This window comes from Anser anser, assembly GCF_964211835.1.
Source record: "Anser anser genome assembly, chromosome: 5".
Lineage (NCBI taxonomy): Eukaryota > Metazoa > Chordata > Aves > Anseriformes > Anatidae > Anser > Anser anser.
The window spans coordinates 8,510,855-8,530,909 of record NC_139725.1 but is presented as its reverse complement, the minus strand read 5'-3'; the positions used below and the strand labels follow the sequence as shown (position 1 = coordinate 8,530,909).

The 20,055-nt window shown below is 34.1% G+C and overlaps 1 protein-coding gene across 2 annotated transcripts in view; it reads left to right on the top strand.

Moving 5' to 3' along the window:
• The window catches only part of ELP4 (elongator acetyltransferase complex subunit 4), a 201,284-nt gene that overhangs the window by 17,285 nt on the left and 163,944 nt on the right, over nt 1-20,055 (top strand). For both annotated transcript variants that reach the window (XM_083838929.1, XM_083838928.1), the window contains exons 4-5: nt 7,950-8,081; nt 12,407-12,546. In XM_083838929.1, coding sequence (XP_083695055.1) covers nt 7,950-8,081; nt 12,407-12,546 — 272 coding nt within the window. The remainder of the gene's footprint in view (nt 1-7,949; nt 8,082-12,406; nt 12,547-20,055) is intronic.

The following is a 20,055-nucleotide window of genomic DNA, read 5'->3' as shown; positions in this document are numbered from 1 at the left end:
TTCTATTGTAAAAGTGAAGTTCAAGTCAGGTTTTTAAGGCAACATATCTGACTGTTGAATAACATTGCATTTCATTTAGTGAGATTAGTAATTAATTTATTTTCAGTATCTGAATGGACTATATTCTTTGCTGGAAAGGCAACATGAATTTGGTACATATCAACCTGAATTATGTACTTTGTGCTTGTTTTTTATTTTATAACATTCAGGTATGCATTCAGTGTATTCTATAGCTAGTTTTCTAATGAACTATTTTACATAGAGACAGTTCTTTATCCACCTTATGTCTTTATTGTGTGGTCACTCTATTTATAATTCTCTGCTGAGATGCCATAATTTCCCTATTCTAATTTTATGATGTGATTTGAAGTTTCTTGAACCTATAACCAAGACAAATATTGCTGGTAGTAGGAAGGGGAAAAGACATTCTTATAGACCATAATTATCTTGAAATTGTGTATAACTAAAAGACAAGCAGAGGATAAAAAGCCCTGATCAGCTGCCTAAGATATATTATATTACCACCCACCAATTTATCCATCATCCTTTGAAAACATATTCATGCCTTTTGTAGTCAAAGCTCCTTTAGGAAATTGGCATTAAGACGTAATGCAGAAAAATTATACACCTCTGGTAAAACCTACAGAACTATATACATGCTGTTTTTAGAAAGTATTTTAAACATTTGAGGGCATTTTCTGTTCAATCTATATTCTTCAGCAAAAGATAACTTTTTACTATAAGGGCATAAATGGTGGGAATAGGGTACCGTAAAAGAAATAGCATGGTATAATTCTGTGATAGATCATAAAACTGATTGCATAGGTAAATGGAAAACAAGTTCAATAATAATATTTCCTTCAGTCATTTTATATCTTAACGTTCCATTTTCAGTACAAAACCTTGTTAAGTTTAGACTGCAAATTATGAAAAGCTGTTATGTACTCAAGCTGAAAAACAAAGGGAAACTAATAAACAAAGGCTTTTTTTTTCTTGTATCATTTTCCTTAGTTTCATTGGGTTAAGTGTCTATATTATTTTTAAAAAAAATTTAGCACTCTAAAATTCATCAGACTCCATCCCTGGAGGTCTTTAAAAGACGTTTAGATGTAGAGCTTAGGGATATGGTTTAGTGGAGTACTGTTAGGTCGGAGGTTGGACTCGATGATCTTGAGGTCTCTTCCAACCTAGAGAAATCTGTGAATCTGTGAAAATTAATGCCAACTATTTTGAAGTTGTATATGGTGTATGTTTTTGAGAATGGAACACAAATTTGAGGATATACTTATTAGAAGAATATGGCACAAGAATACAAATAAGAATAAGGATATGTCATGAAACTTCAACAGGGGAGGTTCAGGCTGGGTGTTAGGAAAAAGTTCTTCACTGGGAGGGTGGTCGGGCACTGGAATGGGCTCCTCGGGGAAGTAGTCACGACACTGAGCCTGCTGGAGTTCAAGATAACGTTCAGACAACACTCTTGGACATATGGTTTGACTTTTTGGGTGGTCCTGTGTGGACCCAGGAATTAGACTCAAATTTATGAGTTTTTTTTTAAAAAAAAAAAACTACTGAACTGAAAAGTTCACTAAAACAAGAAAAGGAAAAGTATATTTTAAATATGTCATTTTGCTTAAGCCTGTTTGGTAAGCCTGAAAAAAGTTCTGTCTCTGACAAGTTGGTTATACTGACCTGACCTGAAGAACATAAAATGCACACTTAACTCTTTTCTCAAGGAAAAGATGAATGCAGAAAGAACTAAGCAAAATGTATTTTTGTTATTTCCAGTGTCATTTAAGAAACAAATGTGCAAAAAAAATATATATTACAACTAATATAATTAAAATAATTTTCTGCATTACAACAACATTGTTATAAACTTGACACAAAAGTTATAAGGGTGTGAAAGGGTATACTGGGAAAAAAAAAATCACTTCTGTTAAAAAGAATTAAATCCTTTTAAGCAGTATGCACACTGAGAACTCTCTAAAGTGTAAAGCTTTGTCTTTGACAAAAGTTCAGACCAATCTAATAAAAAGATTTTCCAGAAGCAAGGAAAATCAATGTCTAGCTTCAGTTTCAGGTTTCTTCTCTACCAATCCTTGGTTGCTTATTAGGATATTTTCTTTCATGATCTTACTAATGAAATGATAAGTTTGTTTTTAGACAGAGTTCTTACATAGGCTATTAAATGTATCAGAATTTTAGAAGTAGTAGTTTTTAAAAAACAAATGTTCAGGCTTCAGTATTCAGAACTAACTATTTTACAAATCTATTTGGTAAGTTTGTAGAATTGATTTGCTCAGTTAGTGAACTGTGTCTTACAGTGTTCATCTCTAAGGGTGTTCATGAAGAATTTTGTCAGTGGTATTAAATCTTTTTAGGCTAGTGCATTATATACTGCAGTAGAGGTTACAAAATTTTTAATAAGGACACTCCCATTTTTATTTAGTATCTTCACATTAGTTTTCTTAGTGTGTCATTCTCCTTTTTGTTGCATTTATCTTTTACTTACTTTAACACTCATGAATTCATTAAGAAAATGCTGAAGAAAACGTTATCTAATATTCTCTTTCGCATTTCTGGTTTTCAGTGTTGTGAAATGTATCTGTAGTGGGAAAAAGTTGTAACAAAGAGTAGTGTATCTTTACTGTAGGGTTTACTTCTGTGTATGTGAAGTAGAGAATATATTCTCATGGTTTATAACAAAACAAAACCCTTATAGTACTTCCAGTTGCTCTGTTTTATGAAATCAAAAAGGTAAATTCTACTTTCTTCTTTCTCTTCATATAATTCTCATCGACATCTCTGGGTTGACATCCATTTGGTGCTTTTGAATGCCAAAGAAAAATGTCCGTAGAACTAACAGCCTTACCTGGAGATGGAAATAAATTGTGCAAGGGCCCCCTGAAAAAAAAAAAAAAAATCTGTATCCAGTCATTTGTGTTCTTTAACAATAGACCTTGTCTTCACAAGTGTTTACAATCAAAATAGAATCCTCCTCCCTTTTGGGAGTAGGGCCCTTTAAACTGACATTTATATAATACATTATTGAAAAGAAAATATTTACCCTTCCTAACTTACCATCTGGTGTCCTTGAAATACTAAAAATTAACATAATGAAAAAGAGCCTCAAATTCATGTGAGTTTAAACTATTTAAATATCATTGCAATTAAAAAGCAACAGTGATTCACGTTTTTTTTTTTTATTTCCCATGTTTCTTTAGCCAAACCTGTGATATTACATTACAAGATAGTTACATAAAACCATGTGAACAGCATACTTATTGGTACAGAAATTGATAATGTTTAAAATTTTTAAGTACTATTAATTTTGCAGTTATCGAAACCCATAAGGATCAAAGGATTTTCTATAAGAGGGATTTCACATACAGCTTGGATTATGTTGCTAAATAATAGCACAGTAGTACTTCTTTAGCAATGTAAAATAGCTTAGAGAGGAGTATGATGCCTATAGTTGGTGTAATGCATTGGTAATTAAGAGGGTGTGAGGTTAAGCTTCATTAACTGCTGTGGGATTGTATCTTGGATTTTATTATCCCCTAGAGAACGTTAGAAGTGAGAGAGGTCAAACTGTTAGAATCTGATTTTGCTTAGTGCATCTGCCAAAACAAGGCAAGCAAAGTAACGTGGCAGCGAACACAGAAAGACCTGGATTGCTAGCAGATACGGATTGTACATCATTTCATTTCCTTTCCTTTCATTACACAGATAAAATATTTATTAACAAAATATATTACTGCATGTCTGCATAAGTGTCATAAGTTTGGTTTGTAGAAGACAATATTATTATAATTGGATTGTCATTTAGTATTAGCACTTTAGAAAAACATTTTTTCAAAAATTATTTTTTCCTTTTAAAACAAGGCAACAAACTTCCGTTTTTTCATTTTTCCTTTCTACATCTCCCTCTAGATACAGATGGATGCCCCAACCAAACCACACTTAATAACTTTAGCACTTGTCTGCTTTTTTGTATTTTCATGCTGCATAGCAAAGACTTGTATTTTATTTGACCTCAAGAAATGCTGTATTTTTTTATTTTTTTTTAAACTGTTGCACTGCTACATGCTTTGGGTTTTTTTGTTTGTTTGTTTGATGTACCTTATGAAAGATATGACTTTTTTTAGCCTGGGAGAATGTAACAGTTCTCAGGAGTTGACATGCTGATGCCACAAAATTGTCAGTCCCAAAGCTTTTTGAAGCTATATGTTGTAGGAGCTGAGATATTTTTAAGCAAAAATAGGATAAATAGATATTTTATGGGCTGATAAATCCACTCTCAGTTTCTTGGTCTTCTGTTTTTATAACGAGCACTTTTAGTTCCAAATTTTAGAAGTGTTTTAATAAATTTTCAAGTGTTTTAATAATCTTCTATTCTGAGATTCTGATTTTGATTCTAATAATACAAATTTATTTACTTAATCCTAAAGAGGCTCAGAATCTTCTTGGATTCAGGAATTATCAAAATGGAATTATCCTACTGTTAACTTCAGCAGAATTTTAAGTGTTTTTATATCTGGTTGATAGAGAAGTGTAGTTCTAAATCATCTATGTTTGAGTGAAACTTTTGTTTAAAAAAAAAAGCATTATTGCTTTTGTTTCTTAATTTGCAATGAATCTGGGAGAAAGGGAGTTGTGATAGTATTTGAGCTAAAACTATTAAATCTTCTGCACCCAGATATTTTGAGGAAAAGTCCAGGCTTCATCATCTTTAAATGTCTCTCATTGAAGCCATGTCCTCAACAGCTCTCCATGTGAGTCCATTTCAGATCCATTTTTGTGTATTTGTGACAGAAGCACCTTGTGTTCTGGGGCTGGTTTGGCTGGTCTGCTTCACGCTTTCCATAACTCTTTTATTTTGCCTTTTCTTTAAAAAGAAACCTAACAATCTGAGAAATGATTAATGCTTTGTGATTCTCGGACAATAACAAAACTTTTCACGATACTGAAAAGTTGTGAAGTATATATCCAACCAGCCAGCCTTTATCCGTGAGAACATAACAACAGTGTCCTGAGAGCTGGAGCCTTTCTCTTGCTTAGGTACTCTGTATCACTCAGATGTGGTCAGTTTTATGAAGACCTATGTTCTTGAAACAAAGAATAGCATTTAATTTGAACAGTTGTCAGAAGAATGCATGTATGTTAGCTTTTCATCAGCATAGATGTACCTTCAAACAGTATATTTCACCTCTCTTTTATACAGTTCAGTGTAAATAGGGAAAAAAAAGTAAATAGAAGCCAGGGTAATAGTGATGCAGTTACAAGGCAAATCTGGAGGGAAAGAAATGTTACTAGTTCTGTTTGTGGATCTTCGTTTAAAACATATTTATGTTACAGATAAACCCAGACCATGAATAGGATTGGAACACTTCGCCTATTCATGCTTAAGAACAATATCTCAGAAAGTGTTTAACCAAGTTAATACACCCAGCAGAGCTCAAGTGACTGGCCCTCAAAATACCAGACAGCTCCAAAGAGCAGACTGCTCTTTCCAGATTGCAGCTAGATTATGCAAGAAGCTTACTAAGAGACAAAGTTCATAACAACATCATGCAAGAATGATTCAGGATACGTTTGCTTTAGCATAATGTATTTGTTGGCATAACAAATGATAAGGCAGTGAGACCAAGTAACCCCATTGATGTTTTAAGTCTCTGTGTATTGTATGAATTTGTTTCTTGCATGGAGACAAAAACACAGTGGCCAGAACTTGGTGCATTTTGGAGCATGCATGGTTCAACTAGGCATAGTAGTTATTGGGTAAATGCCTTTTGGGAAAGCAGCTGGGGAAATAAGAGCTGCTCTTGGTATGAGAGAGTTGTTAATGTGATCCTGGTCCTTTCTGTAGGGCAGCAAGGGACAAGACAGCATAAAATGGAATTGAGCTGACACACATGCTGCCACTGTACTGAGTCAGGGGATTCTTAAGTTGCTTTTTGTGAATTTAGTCATTTTTAGTAATTAATAATCTAGTAATTTAGTAATTTTTAAATGGTAGAAGTTTTTTATTATGTCAGAATAAAATATCCTTTATTAAGTTACAAGTTAAATGAAGTCTATTCGAAATGAATGGAAGCCTAGGATGGTTTTCATCTCTGGCATCCGAAATCTTTAACAGCTTCAGGTGAAACCGTTTTTCCTTGATCTCTTAATCCACTGCGTTCTTAGCACAGTTATGGCATACCACAGTGGCTAATTGCATTGTACTGATGCTGTGTCTCTATGTGATTGTTTTGGACTGAGCTGCTCAGGTGTCAACAGCTAGTATTGTAGTATTTGTAACGTCTCCCATTTGGCCCCGTGCCACATAAGAAGGCTTTGTTCTGTGTTTGACTGCAAGGCAGGAGCTTTTTTCAGTGTTGCATGAGGGTATTGAAGGAACTTACACATTCTCAGTAATACTTGGAGATATATCTTATATCTTATCTATTGACCTCTATTTTATTCCAGCATAAAACACAGTCTCGGTGTGAAACCTACAAAACCATTGTCTGTAATGATACAAAAGCAAATGTACATAGCTGAGTGTCCCTGTCCCAAATTTGTCAATTATTATACAACAGTATAACAATATATAACTGATAGATATTTGGAGTGATTCAGGAGGAGGAAAATGTTAAATGCATTTAAGAAAATATCGGCACTGTATTTCTCTTCACTTACAATAAAGTGAATGGTGAAACGCACCATGTCCTGAATTTCAGCTTCGCAGATGACATGAGAGCTGCCCTGTGACAGTACAGCAGATGAGGTAGCAAGTGATTGTGTCAGTGGTGGGATCAGAAACAATGCTCAGGGAGCTGGATGGAATGTGTTTTATCCAAATAAAGGATAATATAAGTGTACAATTCAGGGAATAGATTTGAAATAATCCTGAATTTTGCACTTTATTTTTAATTGGATATTTAACATTTTACATTGGTACTTATTTTAATATTTAAGTTGTTTAGTGCTTGCTACATACATAAACACAACTCTGCTGATAGCAAGAGTTAACCACCATACTTGGAAATACAGGCTAGTTAATCAACAAGGGTTTTTTAACATACAGTTATGATTCGTTCTTTAGGAAGGAATTCTTTCAGTTGGGAAAGTAGATAATTTATTATATTCTTTGTTTCCTTAATGAAAAATGCACAATGCATAAATACTGTGCTTAATATCCACCTATTGCTTTGTCAGCAGCACAACGAAGGTGGAAAGCAGAAAGTTTGTAATAAAGCATTAACCCTAATCCAGGCCTAAGTCAAAGTTACAATTCTGTCCTCATAAGACAATTAAATCCACCTGTGTGCAATACTTTTTTAAGATAGAAATGTTTGCATTTGAAACCTTTAAAAATTCCATAATTAAATGTGTCCCTTCTGTTTGCTCCCTTGTGTTCCTAGATGTCTGCCATTACTAGATACCATGCTTGATGATTAGCAGAAGGTTCAAAATGTCCTGTTGCAGTTGTCTTCAGCTTGTGTCTGTAGGGTGTTGTAATCTGTTGAATACTTTCTAAAGATTTATAAAAGCCAGCAAAGAAAAGGGGCTTATTATCAAATACGCTTAAGTTCACTATGCAAGGAACAGACCTATTGTCAGAAATGGTTTAGGAGATCAAGTTTAAAAATAGATGGAAAAAAAGGAATGTGTATGCTGCTCAAGATGCGTAGTTTGTGTACAGTAGCGTATACAATGTTATATTTCCATTCTGCATTCTCTTTTATTTGTACAATCTGTTTTACTACAACAATTACATGTTTTTTTGTGGTTTTTTTTTTCCACAATCAGTAGGATCTAGTCTTTCAGAACAGTTATTTAATAAAAGTTTTGTTACAGATTTTGGAACTGTCCACTATATTAAGTGAACTGCATTAGCCAATGTACTGTTTGGATAACAATCCGTATGTAGCTGACATTCTTTCACTCTCTACTTGTAGAAACTTCCAGCCCCATTGCTTGATGATACCCACAGAAATGAATTGAGAGAAGAAGTAACACCTGCTAAGTCTGAAGATTTTCAGGATTCTATGAAAATAGCCTGGCGCTATGAAAATTTACCAAAAATGGAGGTAAATCTTCAGTATTTCAGATTTTTGCTTTTCACAGTGAAAATCAATTTGCAGAGGAAGTGCTTTTCAGCACAGGATAGTACTACAGGATTGCCTCCTGAGGGTAAATCATCATTCAGTAATATGTTTCTTGGTTACTATAGATACAGAGAGAAAAGGAATTTGAGAGTTTGCAGGAAATGTAAAATTTAATACAGACAGTAAAAATTAAAAAGTAAAAGAGACTTTTTGCCATGGAATTTTTCAATGAGTATTGTTAAGAAGAGACAACTTTTTGTAAAAGTTGGAATAATCCGGTCAGTTACAAACTTTGTCCAGATGTAGCTATATACAAATAACTTACGTAGTTTTGATCAACAGTACTTACTAGATCTCTCTAATGAAAGTACTGTGTTGAAGCAAGCTGTTGACTTGTTTATCCATGTGCATAACCACTAAAGTAAACACTTGAGATTACTGTCACTAGAACCTAATCGCTGGGCAGGGAGAATATAAGAAACAAGCCCAGTGGTCAATCATTCAAAGTTTATAGCTGTTAGTGTTCTGTGAGTAATGTGTTTCCCATGGCTGGTGATTTTCATATTTAACCTAGTGGAACAATTAACCTTTAATAAAATTACAGCATTTTTGACTGTTCAGAACAGAAAACTTGCTTTGTCTATACGTTTTAGTCTACATGTTTTACAAATTCTAGTTTAGATGTAGTCATAACTGCCTAGTAAGTTCAGTCATATTCTTAAAAAACATAATTGGAATGTGACAAAATGATCTTATAAGGCTTGGCATGTTTGGTTTTCTGTGAAATTGCACAGACATGGCTATATAGTTGTGTCAGAAAAGACTTATAAATGGTGACATGCCAAATCAAACAGCCTCCAGGGTAATCATATAATCTCATCAATTTTATTATTGTGGAGCTTGCTGTGCCACTTTGAACCATCCCCAAAATAAATTGTCTGTTTTAAAATCCAACAGAATTCCTAGTACGCCAATATGGAAACTATTGTATGTTTTTAACAAATAGTGTTCTGATGTTCTAACAAAATATAAAACCAAATAATCTGCTTAGGTGTGCACTCATTCTCTATTATTCCATCCAGTAATAGATATTTTCTCTGGAATACGTAATGTATTTGTCATGGATTATTAAAATGTGATCATGGAAAGTAGAATAAAATGATCAGTCTTTGGTGAAGTATTTCCCTTTTTATCATTGCAGCTTTCTGAAAGGGATTCTGATCATTCGGAATAGTTGATGTACAATAATGTTCTGTATACATTCAATTAAAAAAAATGAACTTAAAAATAAAGTCTAGTTCTTAAGCTATCTATATCAGAAGTCCTTCAGAATATAGTAGTTAGTGGAAAAAATATTTTGAAATTGATATTTCTCCATGTTTCATAATGCAGTTATCAGAAATTTTGGTGCTGTGCCAAATTAATTTGACTGGTAAATACACTCCATGGAGGAGAACATTTGATATTGCCTTGCAGCACCACGGATGGTTTAAAGCACTTAGTAATATCATTTAATTAACAGCTTAAGTTGTGTTTTATTCTTTAAACTTTGTTTTGGCATAAAAAAATTAACATTGAATAAAATTTCAAGGTATATTTCCAAATTGATTGAACTAATTAATACATTTTCAAAAACTCCTCTCAGAGAGTTTCAAGCCTGAAAGCGAGAAACCAGCTTTGCTTTTAGCTAGAACTCTAAACATGTTAGCAGATAACTTTTCTGTTCAATGTCTGGCTTTACATGAAGTAAGAACCCTTAGGAAAAGTTGTCTGTGGAATTTTTGTTGCCTAATTCAGTTCTTATTTGTAATTAATTAAGAGATTATTGTTAATATTTCAGGTATTCACTTCCATTTTACTGGACCTCACATAGACTAGCTAGGTAACTGAGTTTTGTTAGAGTGCATGATATTTATGTTAGCACTCTTCATAACTCTCACAGCTTCTCTTTGCATATGTGCATATACCTTGTACAACAGCAAAACACAGATGATTTATCAGAAATCTGTCAGAGTAACAGGTCTTTTTATGCTTGATGTGCCTTTGCCAGTTTGTTACTTTCATCTGTACCAGAGGTTAATTTCGTTTAAACTTTGGAGTATATGTATAGCCTATTTTGCAATGCAAGACAGTGTGTTTTTTCTTCTTTTTTTTTTTTTGAATGAACTGCTTATGTTCTTGGGGCAATATATAAACTGTCACAGCATGAAATCAATTTTCTGCCTTGATTCATCCTAAATCTGAGATTTCTAGCACATTAGTATTGCAATTAGAAACATTAACAGCAGACGGTAGTGTAAAAGCATGCTCTGCTCACTGACAATTTAGCGTATTTCTCCATGTGCCAAGTGGGAATCCCGGAAAGAACAGGCTTGAGCCTACAATCCACTAATAAATTTATCAGATCAAACTTAAGAGGAATGGAAAGTCTCTGGTTCGCACTCTCCATGGTCATTCTGCTAAGGCAGATTATTCATGCTTACTTGATTCAGGTAGGCTTTTTGCAAGCTTCCCCGCTAAGCCTGGGAATGCAGTACATTGAGGCCTATTCATAGGCTTCTGACATAGCCCGAGCTTTTATTGCATGGTGTTTTATTATAGCCAAATCCTAGTCTCCACCCAGTTTGTAGGCACTGTGCTTATTCTTTTGAATCAAGAGAGGTTATCACCTACCTTAATCCATGCAGCAGGGTGGATTAAGGACACCAATGTGCCTCAGGATTCTCAAAGAGGATCCTGGAAACTTCTTGTTTCTTCTTTTTTGCTGTCTTTACTGAACTCTATTGGGCCTCAGTAAGGATTTGCATCTGAAATGGGCAACCTGGAGCTTTTCTCAATGAAGACATCAGATCAAAGTTCAGTTAGTCAAGGCCTTTCTAAAACATTAAGGGGGCTTGGAAGTACACAATAAAAAGATGAGCTCTGGCAGAGATTGCAGTAAAAACATTCTGATCTGTAATCCGGATAAAGAATAGATTATAGGCCAAAGAACAGCCCCTGTTTAAATTGTTTTCGGAATCCTCATTTTAAATAAAGTTACTTTTACATATAAAATATTTAGAATTCAGTCTGATGGATTGATACGTTTTGTTATACTTCCTTCTTTAAATTCATTCGCTGATAAATTGGAGCACTGATTTAGGAATCCATTTTTCTGTCATTTTTTGAGTAAAAACGATCTGCCTCATATGACTAGATACATATAAGGAATTGTATTTCTTTTTTAATTAAAAGCTTTTTTTGTTTTAAAATGATGAAAAGTGTGGTATTAGTTTTGTTATTTCATTGTTTTTTGTAGGGAAGATACTGCAATATTGTTATTAGTTATTTTCTCTGCAAACTGACCAGGCCGAACATCAATTACTCAAATAATTTCAAAATATTTACTTTAAATCAAGTTTATTATCATTAATCTTAACAGTTTAATATATATTTGGTAAAATGAAACATGAAGTAAAATTGTTGAAATAAATAGCATGATTGCTTTTAGAAAACTAGCTGTAAATACATGGCCATCTCTGGCTGTTATGGTGCTTATTTTATTAATAAGACCAAGTTTTATGAAAACCACAAATGTCATGTAATAATTGGAGTTCAAACTAAATAATTTGCTGCCCGACACACAAAAAATATTGCAATCCCATTATAGTAATAATTCAGTATTCCTTTTGTCATTCCCATTTACAGCAAGAATAGCGAATGTTAAATTCGAGCAGAAGTTGTTCCTAAGAATTTTCCTTGCATACAAACAACCCTGCTCAATTTTCAGGTAGCTCACAAAATGTATGTATTGGCCTTTATTAAAAAAATAAAATAATAATAGAGTGTTCTAAGTTGTTGTTACATAACCCACTGAAAAACTTACAGAATTGTTGGGGCAATTCTGGTCACTTTTCAAGAGTAAATCCATACTTCTGAGTACAAATAGAACAGCATTTCATTCTACCTAAGAATCAGAGCTTCTTTTTTTTTTTTCATTTTTTTGGTTATATTTTTCCATTCAATGTTGAGAGTGATGTGATTTCTGAAGTGACAAAGCTCTTGCTCAGCAGTGGTACTGTGGCGGGCATATTTGCTTTCCAGCAAAAATTGCCTACCAGCATTCTTTGGTCCCTTTGTTGTCATTCCCGGTTACCAGTAAGATTCGAATTGTCTTATAGTAGGTGTTTTCCTTATTTTAAGAAAACAGCCATCAATAAATGCAAAAGTAGGTAATGTCTTTGTAGGACACTGTCTATTGTATCATTTTTTCTCATGATAGATAATCATCTAACAGATTATTGTAATCAATGTTGATGTTTCCACAGGCCAGCCCAACAACATCTACCAAGTTTGGACATTACTATGATATTTCTAAAACAATGTCTCCAGAACTACTTCAGTCTATAAAATGGCACAGTTTTTACCTTCCTGAAGAATTATCCTTAGAGCCTAAACTGAAAATGTGGTAAGCTGCAATCCCATGTTCTTCTGTTGTGCATTTAAATTTTGTGTGCGTATTAATTGTAAAGGATATTTTAGCATCAACGCACGCTGTGAAAAATCTTGTAGCCATGTATTGCCCACAAGTAGCTCAGCTGTGGTTCCCATGTCAGCAGTACATGCCATGACTGTCAGCAAAGCTGCTGGGGTGGAGAGGCAGCTCTGTGTGCTGACTCCTCAGTGGAAGAAGCAAGTTGGTAGGGGCAATTAAGGCAGACATTACTAGGACAATCTGGGACGCAGCTGAATACTCAGTCCAGTCCTACTGACAGTTGAGTGTGGGGACTGGGGAAAACTATTACTGTCTGTCTATGAACTACTCCCTGAGCACCATGCCCCATCAGTTTTCATGAATGTGTGTCAGGTGGCTGTCAGTCATATGAATATAGCCATTCACAGTTTTTAGGGCTAAGATGACAGGCCATCCTTGACCTACATAGCTTAGAATGCTCTATCACATTAGTTTATTATGTGACTCTTACTTCTTATATCCTACAGCTTCACCTAAGGAAAATACAAAAAACTGTGAGCAGAATTACATTCATTAATTATGTCTTACACAACACCCTTAATTCCAGCGAAAATCATAAACTCTTATCTGAACGAATAACTTCTTTTAGTCTATCAGGAGTGAATTAAGGAAGACCAGAAGAAAATAAGTGACAACAGAGAATACTCCTATTAGCCTATGGCACAAAAATCCATTGTATTTTTCTTGGAGATATTTCAAGTCAAGTCAAATGTCAGATATGGGCTAGCAACCTCTTTGTTTAGCCCAGTCACTTAATTTAGATACTTAGGTCCTATAAATCCCAGTGTATAAGGCCAACTCCGAGAACCAGTAGTACAGTATGCTTTATTGCATGAGATTTTTCATTACAGTACACTAATATAACAGCTGAGATTTGTAAAATAAGTGCAATATTTATAAAAGTGTTTATAGAAGAAATGCATTTTTAGAGTTGTAGAGAAGCAAAAGCCAATGTAATTTAGCTTGTAATTTTTCTGTGTTATATGATAAAATATCACTGGTTTTAATTCGATACAGTGTATTCTTGCTATGTTTTATATATATATATATAAAAGCAGTTGATAAACTTTCTGGAAAACGAATAAAACTTTGGATTCAGCTTTTCATCATAAATACATGAACCAACTTTATATGTGATTTATAATATTTTTTTCAGTAGCAGGGTCGTAGAGGATAGATATAGGAATATTTGATAGATTACAAGTCCTTATATTGTTATTGAACAATTTAACTACCTTTCTATCTTTTCTCTAGCTAACTGGAATGTCTGATGACTTTGGGCTTAACACCACTAACAATATGGCTGTGAAGTATTTGTATATTTTATGTTAAAAACAAGATAATTCATGTGTTTAGTATAGAAAAAGGACTTTACCCTTTATGCGTTTGATTTTATAAGACTTGCCTAACTCTGATACTTTCCTTGTGTGCCATCCTGATGAAAGTTCATAGTTCTTACCATATGAATTCTATTCTTAGTTTTCATATAACTGAAAGATTAGATTTAGTTAATTTGCTTTGCAATCTATGACCATAGGGTTGCATTCTACCATATTTCTGAAAGCTTTACAGTTGTTTTAATGTGTATTTCATTCAAAGCATTTGGTTTCATACAAGGTGGCTAATTTATTTAATAATTTGATTTACTTTGTTGATATTTCATTATTGGTGCTGGCCATATTGTTGAGGCATCAGTTTCAGATTATTGTCATCCCTGACTACGAACGCCACTGATTTTGGATTCCATGTATTGAAAAATTTGCACTAGGTCATAGTTAAAATTAGGTAAGAAGAAATGTTCAGAATTGCAACCTCAGGAATTCATTGTATTTCTCTGTAGCAAAATGGAGGATTTATGCTTCCTATAAGTGCAGTCAGACAATTCTCACACACGTTTATAAATAAACTGAATTAGAATTTCAACTTTCATTCATCAGTTTTGTATAACTGGAGTTCATCAAAAATTATGCAAGAGGAGAAAAGCTTCTCCTATTCCCTCTTACATTCTTGTTGATGTGCACCTAGCATAGTCATTGTCCGTAAATTGGACTACTTGATTTACATAAGGAAAGGACAGGTTAAAAAATAAATAAATATTTCAGACTGGGACTTCGTGAAGTTCATCTGTGATAATAGAACTTAAATAGTTGTCAAAGAAGTTCCGTGAAGTCAGAAAGGTCAAACAGTACCTGTCTTTAAGGAGAGGAGAGGTCAAAGACATCTGTGTGATAACATCAGTGCTCCAAAAAAATACCAGAAAAAAAGTAATATAATTTAGCTTTAAGGTTCTAAGACACTTTCACCCAGTGTGTGTTTGCTTATGTGTATTCAACTGAGATAAACTCAAAAGCCTCTAAAATAAAATGAGGTATTCTGCATCAGGAAAGTCTTTTGTTATGTTGAAGAAGGAGTTGTTATATTTATTGTTAAATCCTTACCTTGTAAATAATCTGTTACTGAGTCTCATAGGTGAATCTGAGTGAAATATCAGGCTTTATTCCAGTATTGTGTCTGGTAATAATCTAGTAATAATTTGGCCTGATAAGTATCCTGAGCAATGAGTATCTTTATTGAAGTCATAATGTCAAATTTGGAAAGTGGAAGGAATAATTGCATGCATATTAGATGACAGAATTAAAACAAAAGAAGTTTTAGGTCAGCAATCAGAAATTTAGTGAAGACAAGCCAAATATCGTATTAGTAGGAATAATTAATTGAACAAATAAAATACGGTAGCAGCTCTCCAGAAAAAAAAATATCTGGGGTTATAAAGTGTCTTGAATAGAAGATACATTAGCAGTATTTTGTGATTAATGTCACTGAAAAGTATAATCTAGAAAACATGGAAGTGATAAACTGGAATTTCATGTAGAAGACATGCAAAATACTTCTGTTCTGCTCAGCCATGATAAGGCTGTCCAGTTTTCGATAGCATCCTTCAAGAAAACTCAGCATCAGTTAGAAGAGGATGTGAAGCTGAGTTTAGATCTAGAATGGGGATATATGGCCTGTGATGGAAGAATGAAAATTCTTTAGACAAATCTGAGAAGAGTCTCAAAGCAAGTTAAAAACTGAGACACAGAGAGCAGTAATTCTGTTGTCTGCGGAAGATAGAACAAGCAATAATGGGCTACAGTAAATTGTAGCAGTGGAAATATAGCGTGGACATAAGGAAATATTTTTCTAATGATTAGCACTGGAAGAAGTTGCCTTGCAGACACAGGTTGGGAGTATTGTAGAATCTCCATCATTTAAAATTTCTAAGGACAAGTTAGGTAAATATCTGTCAGAGATAGTTTAGACATAGTTCATCGTGCCTTGGGGCAAGAAGATAGACTACCTGACCTCTTGAGGTCCCCTTCATCCATATCTTCCATGATTCTTTAATACACATTAGTCATAGTGTATTAAATCCAAAACTAAGTATGAATGTTACCAATTATTTCACTGCTTTCAAAACATTTATGCTTTTACAGAAACCTAACTGGATCGTACTGTATTTTTTACAAATATTGTGGTGAAATTCAGAAGAAAGCATTCTTTTTGCAAGGAGTAAAAACAAGCTCTCAATCCTGTCAGGATCATTTCATTGAAGAAAGTTGATAAAAGTGGGAGGCAGAGGATAATATTTTGTTGGCATTATTATTTGGAAAATATATGCAATGCTTCTGGCTTCTAAGTCTAGATTCAGTATATCACAGAATGGTATTAAAGAAATTCTGTTCTCTTGATTAACCAGACGATGATTTAAAAGAAGGGTTTAAATACTATAGTTAACCCTTCTAATAGAAGCCAGCAATTTATGTTAGACCTAATCTTTGATTGCCTGGAGGTCCATCCCTATGAGAGCTTGATTCAACCTCTTGTGTTACAGTGAACTGGGAACATGGATCTGGCTAGTCAGCATGTCTGCACTCATAGGGAGCAGTTTCTTATACATGAGGTTCTCTGGCCATGATCTTAGCCTCTCAGTGCTGTTTTTTTTTGTTTGTTTGTTTTGTTTTTTTTAAAATCTGAGAATGTATTGCTTTTGAAACTAATACAGAGTTAGAGGGAGTTAAAGGAGGAAGTGGAAACTGGTACTTTGAACTGGTATATAATTTTCCATAAGTAGATGGTGTTGTTGATGGATGGCACCTTTATATGGTAACAGAAATCGGAAAAAAAAAAAAGCAATTAAGAAAAAAGAAAGAAAGAAAATAAATTTCGCTCTCATCAAAATGCTTCCTCGTTATTTTAGCTAACATGATCCATTCTAAATATTTGTGATGTAGAAGCGCAACATGATTTAATTTCAGGCCGAAGTAAATTGCTATAGTCCTGTAACTACAGCTGTTGCAGAAGCACCTTAAATTACGTAGTCATCGTAGAAAGCGTACCAAAGTGTACAAAACATACACATTCTGCACTGAGGGCATAAGCACTAGTTCTGCAATGGCCCAGCTGGTAACTATAAAGAAAGTTTTAGAAGTTCAGTGTATTTTTATTGTGCTTTTTTTTTTTTTGATAAAATTATCATCCGTACTGATGTGGGTAAGGCTTTTCATAAGTGTTGTCTTTTTATTTCTTTCTCATAGAGACCTGCTACCTTTATCTGTAGTTAATGCTCCTTGAAGACTATACTTAACCTATGACTTGTTACATGCACCTAGAATTCACCTTGTCCATCCCTTCTTTTTGCTGTATTTTTCAATTACAGCGTGACTAGCTTTGGAGGCCTTAGGTTTCATTTTTCCTTCTTGAAATTTGGAAAAGCCCTTTTCCTCCATCCTTCTTTTGTTTCGGAAGGGGTGAGGAACAAGAAGAACAATCCTTTCACTCTCCTTTCCTTTCACTGCTCCGGGATGTGATGACAAAGAACAGATTATGCAGTTAAAGCAGAACATACTGGAAGTGTTGTACCCCAGTTTCCTTATACTTTCCTGACAGAAATAGGGAGTATAATGAACATATGTTTTACTATGCTTTGAAAAACAGTGCTGAAACAAGGTCCTTCGTAGTAATTCTTCGCAGTAATGTTTTGTGCAATAAGAGCCATGTATTTGTAAAAAGGACCAAATCATCTAGGTGCTGCTAGTTCTCTAGCATCACATTAAGAAAACTATTTAGACTGTTAATGAGCGAGTGCTCTCTGTGTAATTTGAGCTACTGTCTGTTACATGATAATTACAGTGCTCCCCTTCCAAGGTCAGAGATGTAGAGGCTTTCTTTGGACCAAAACTCTCGGTTCTTTTTAGAAATCATTCCTCTATACTTACGTCCCTATCTTTCTATCCACGCAAGAATTCAGTTTCATTATGGACTTGCAAAGAACAGAGATTGTTTGACTGACTGGTTAGGCAGAACTTTCTGAATGTCCTTTTACTCTACAATTAAAGAAGGTGAGTTTTGGAGGTTTTATACATCACTTGTTTGCCTTAAAGTTTGGGGCGTTTTTTTTTCATACTTTCTTATTGCCCTGTGCCAAACATTGATTGAAACCAGACTGAGAAGTCATTTATAAAGGAAGCAGTAAATGAGACTGGGTGTTTGACACCAGAAGAAGGCATCACCCTTTCTTAGCTCCATAATTTTTGTATTAGGGAAGGGCAGTTACATGCTGGCCCTAATGGTGGGACCAGCTTAACTGGGCTGTGCAGCTGTGACAGCAGCTGTTTTCCAGTTGTTGCTAGGCTATTCAGGTGTCCTTTTCGTTTCACTGTTAAAGCTGGTACTTAACAGGAAGGTGGAAATACCCTCTCTGATAAGTCTGTGCATCACAAAGGAGGCTTACTTTCTACCCCTCTACTTTACTTCTATCCTTGCTAAGTTGTAATCACCAAAAAATAAAGTTTGATAATCAAGGGAACTAAAATAATTAAGCTGTAGTTTTTCAATGTTACTCTTAAGTTTTACCTTTAGAATGTATGTGCTTTTGAAAAAAGAATAAATTTATCTAGAGTCTAGATTTACAGATAAATTTAGATAAAACAGGTTTAACTGTCTTGCCTAATGGAGTCTCCATATACATAATAAGGCTATTTGTCATACCCTTGATAACCTAACCTTTGTTAAATGCTTAGAAACTGTCAACAGAGAAGTCAGAGGCTCAGTTGTAACCAGGATACCTTCTTGCCAGCTCCTGCTTTATCCATTACTAAATTGCTAAACAAAAAAAAAAAGAGTAAAGAAGAAATTGTTTAAACTCATTATCAGAATTAAATGGTGTTTAGTAACAAAGCCAAAAAAGACTAGAAATTACAGAATCAAAAATACCTTGTTTCCTTCCTTATGTATTATGGCAAACATTGCCAGAAGGATAATGCAACTTGTTTTTATAGTGTTTCCACAATATTTTTCATGTCCTTATTTACATAGCATAGTTCAAATTCAAGGAAACCATTAATATTTTAGCCAGAAGAAGAAGAGCCACTATGTTTGCATTCTAAATAAACCTATAGGCATTATGTTATTTTCTCTAAATCTTTCTTCGCTGCAAATCTTCTCCTGATAGATAAATCAAAGATCTTTTTTATTTCTTTGTGGGCTTTTTTGTTTGCTTGTTTGTTTTAATACTAGGACTCTCTAATTCTGCTAATGTTTTAAATATTTCGTTCTTCTATCTATTTTAATAAGCAATTTGGTAGCAAACCAGGAATTGGCAAGTATTGTGACTGCAGAATATTTTCTGGTTTATCCTATAGATAGTATGGTAAGTGTGGTAATACTATCCACAGCAATACAAACTGATGCCTTCTTGAAAACAGACAGTGTGTTCCTTACTAGTTACACTCTGAATTACTGAAATAATTCTTTATATTCATATACAAATTTGAAAATACTGCTTCATAACCACAGCCATGAAGAGGAGCGCTGTCGTCTTTTTGTATTACATGTGCTGTGTTCCTGGATGTGGCTACCAGATAGTTGCAAACTGCTTCCTACTGTTGGTGAGCAGTAGGTTCTGTCTTTTCAAAAAGGATAAAGGAATATCCAAAAGGATACAGGAATGCTTCTGGTTATTCTGAAGTGCTGCAGATTCTCTCCAGCTCTGGCAAAACTCGGAAGAAATTACAGCACTGTGTAACAGGGATTATGTGTATTGTGGTTATGTGAAGACGTGGAGAGAGAAGACATTTTGGCTAGTGTGGAGGCTAAAGACCTTTTCCTGGCCACATACTTTGTAAACTGATACCTTTAAGACAAAATTTGACATATATTCCTTTTGTAGCTAAGTGATAGGAAAGTAATTGATGTACTGTGAATTCCATAGATAGTATTAAAATATTAGGATACTACAGCTGAAAACAAATAAAAAAAAGTAATGGGAATAGCTTCATTAATGTTACCAGACCAAGCATATGAAATGATAGCTGAAAGTAAGAATATTTTGATGCAAAATTTTCAAAATAACGCGTTGTATTTTCCAAGAAATACACAAGACCTGAATCCACAACTCTTGAT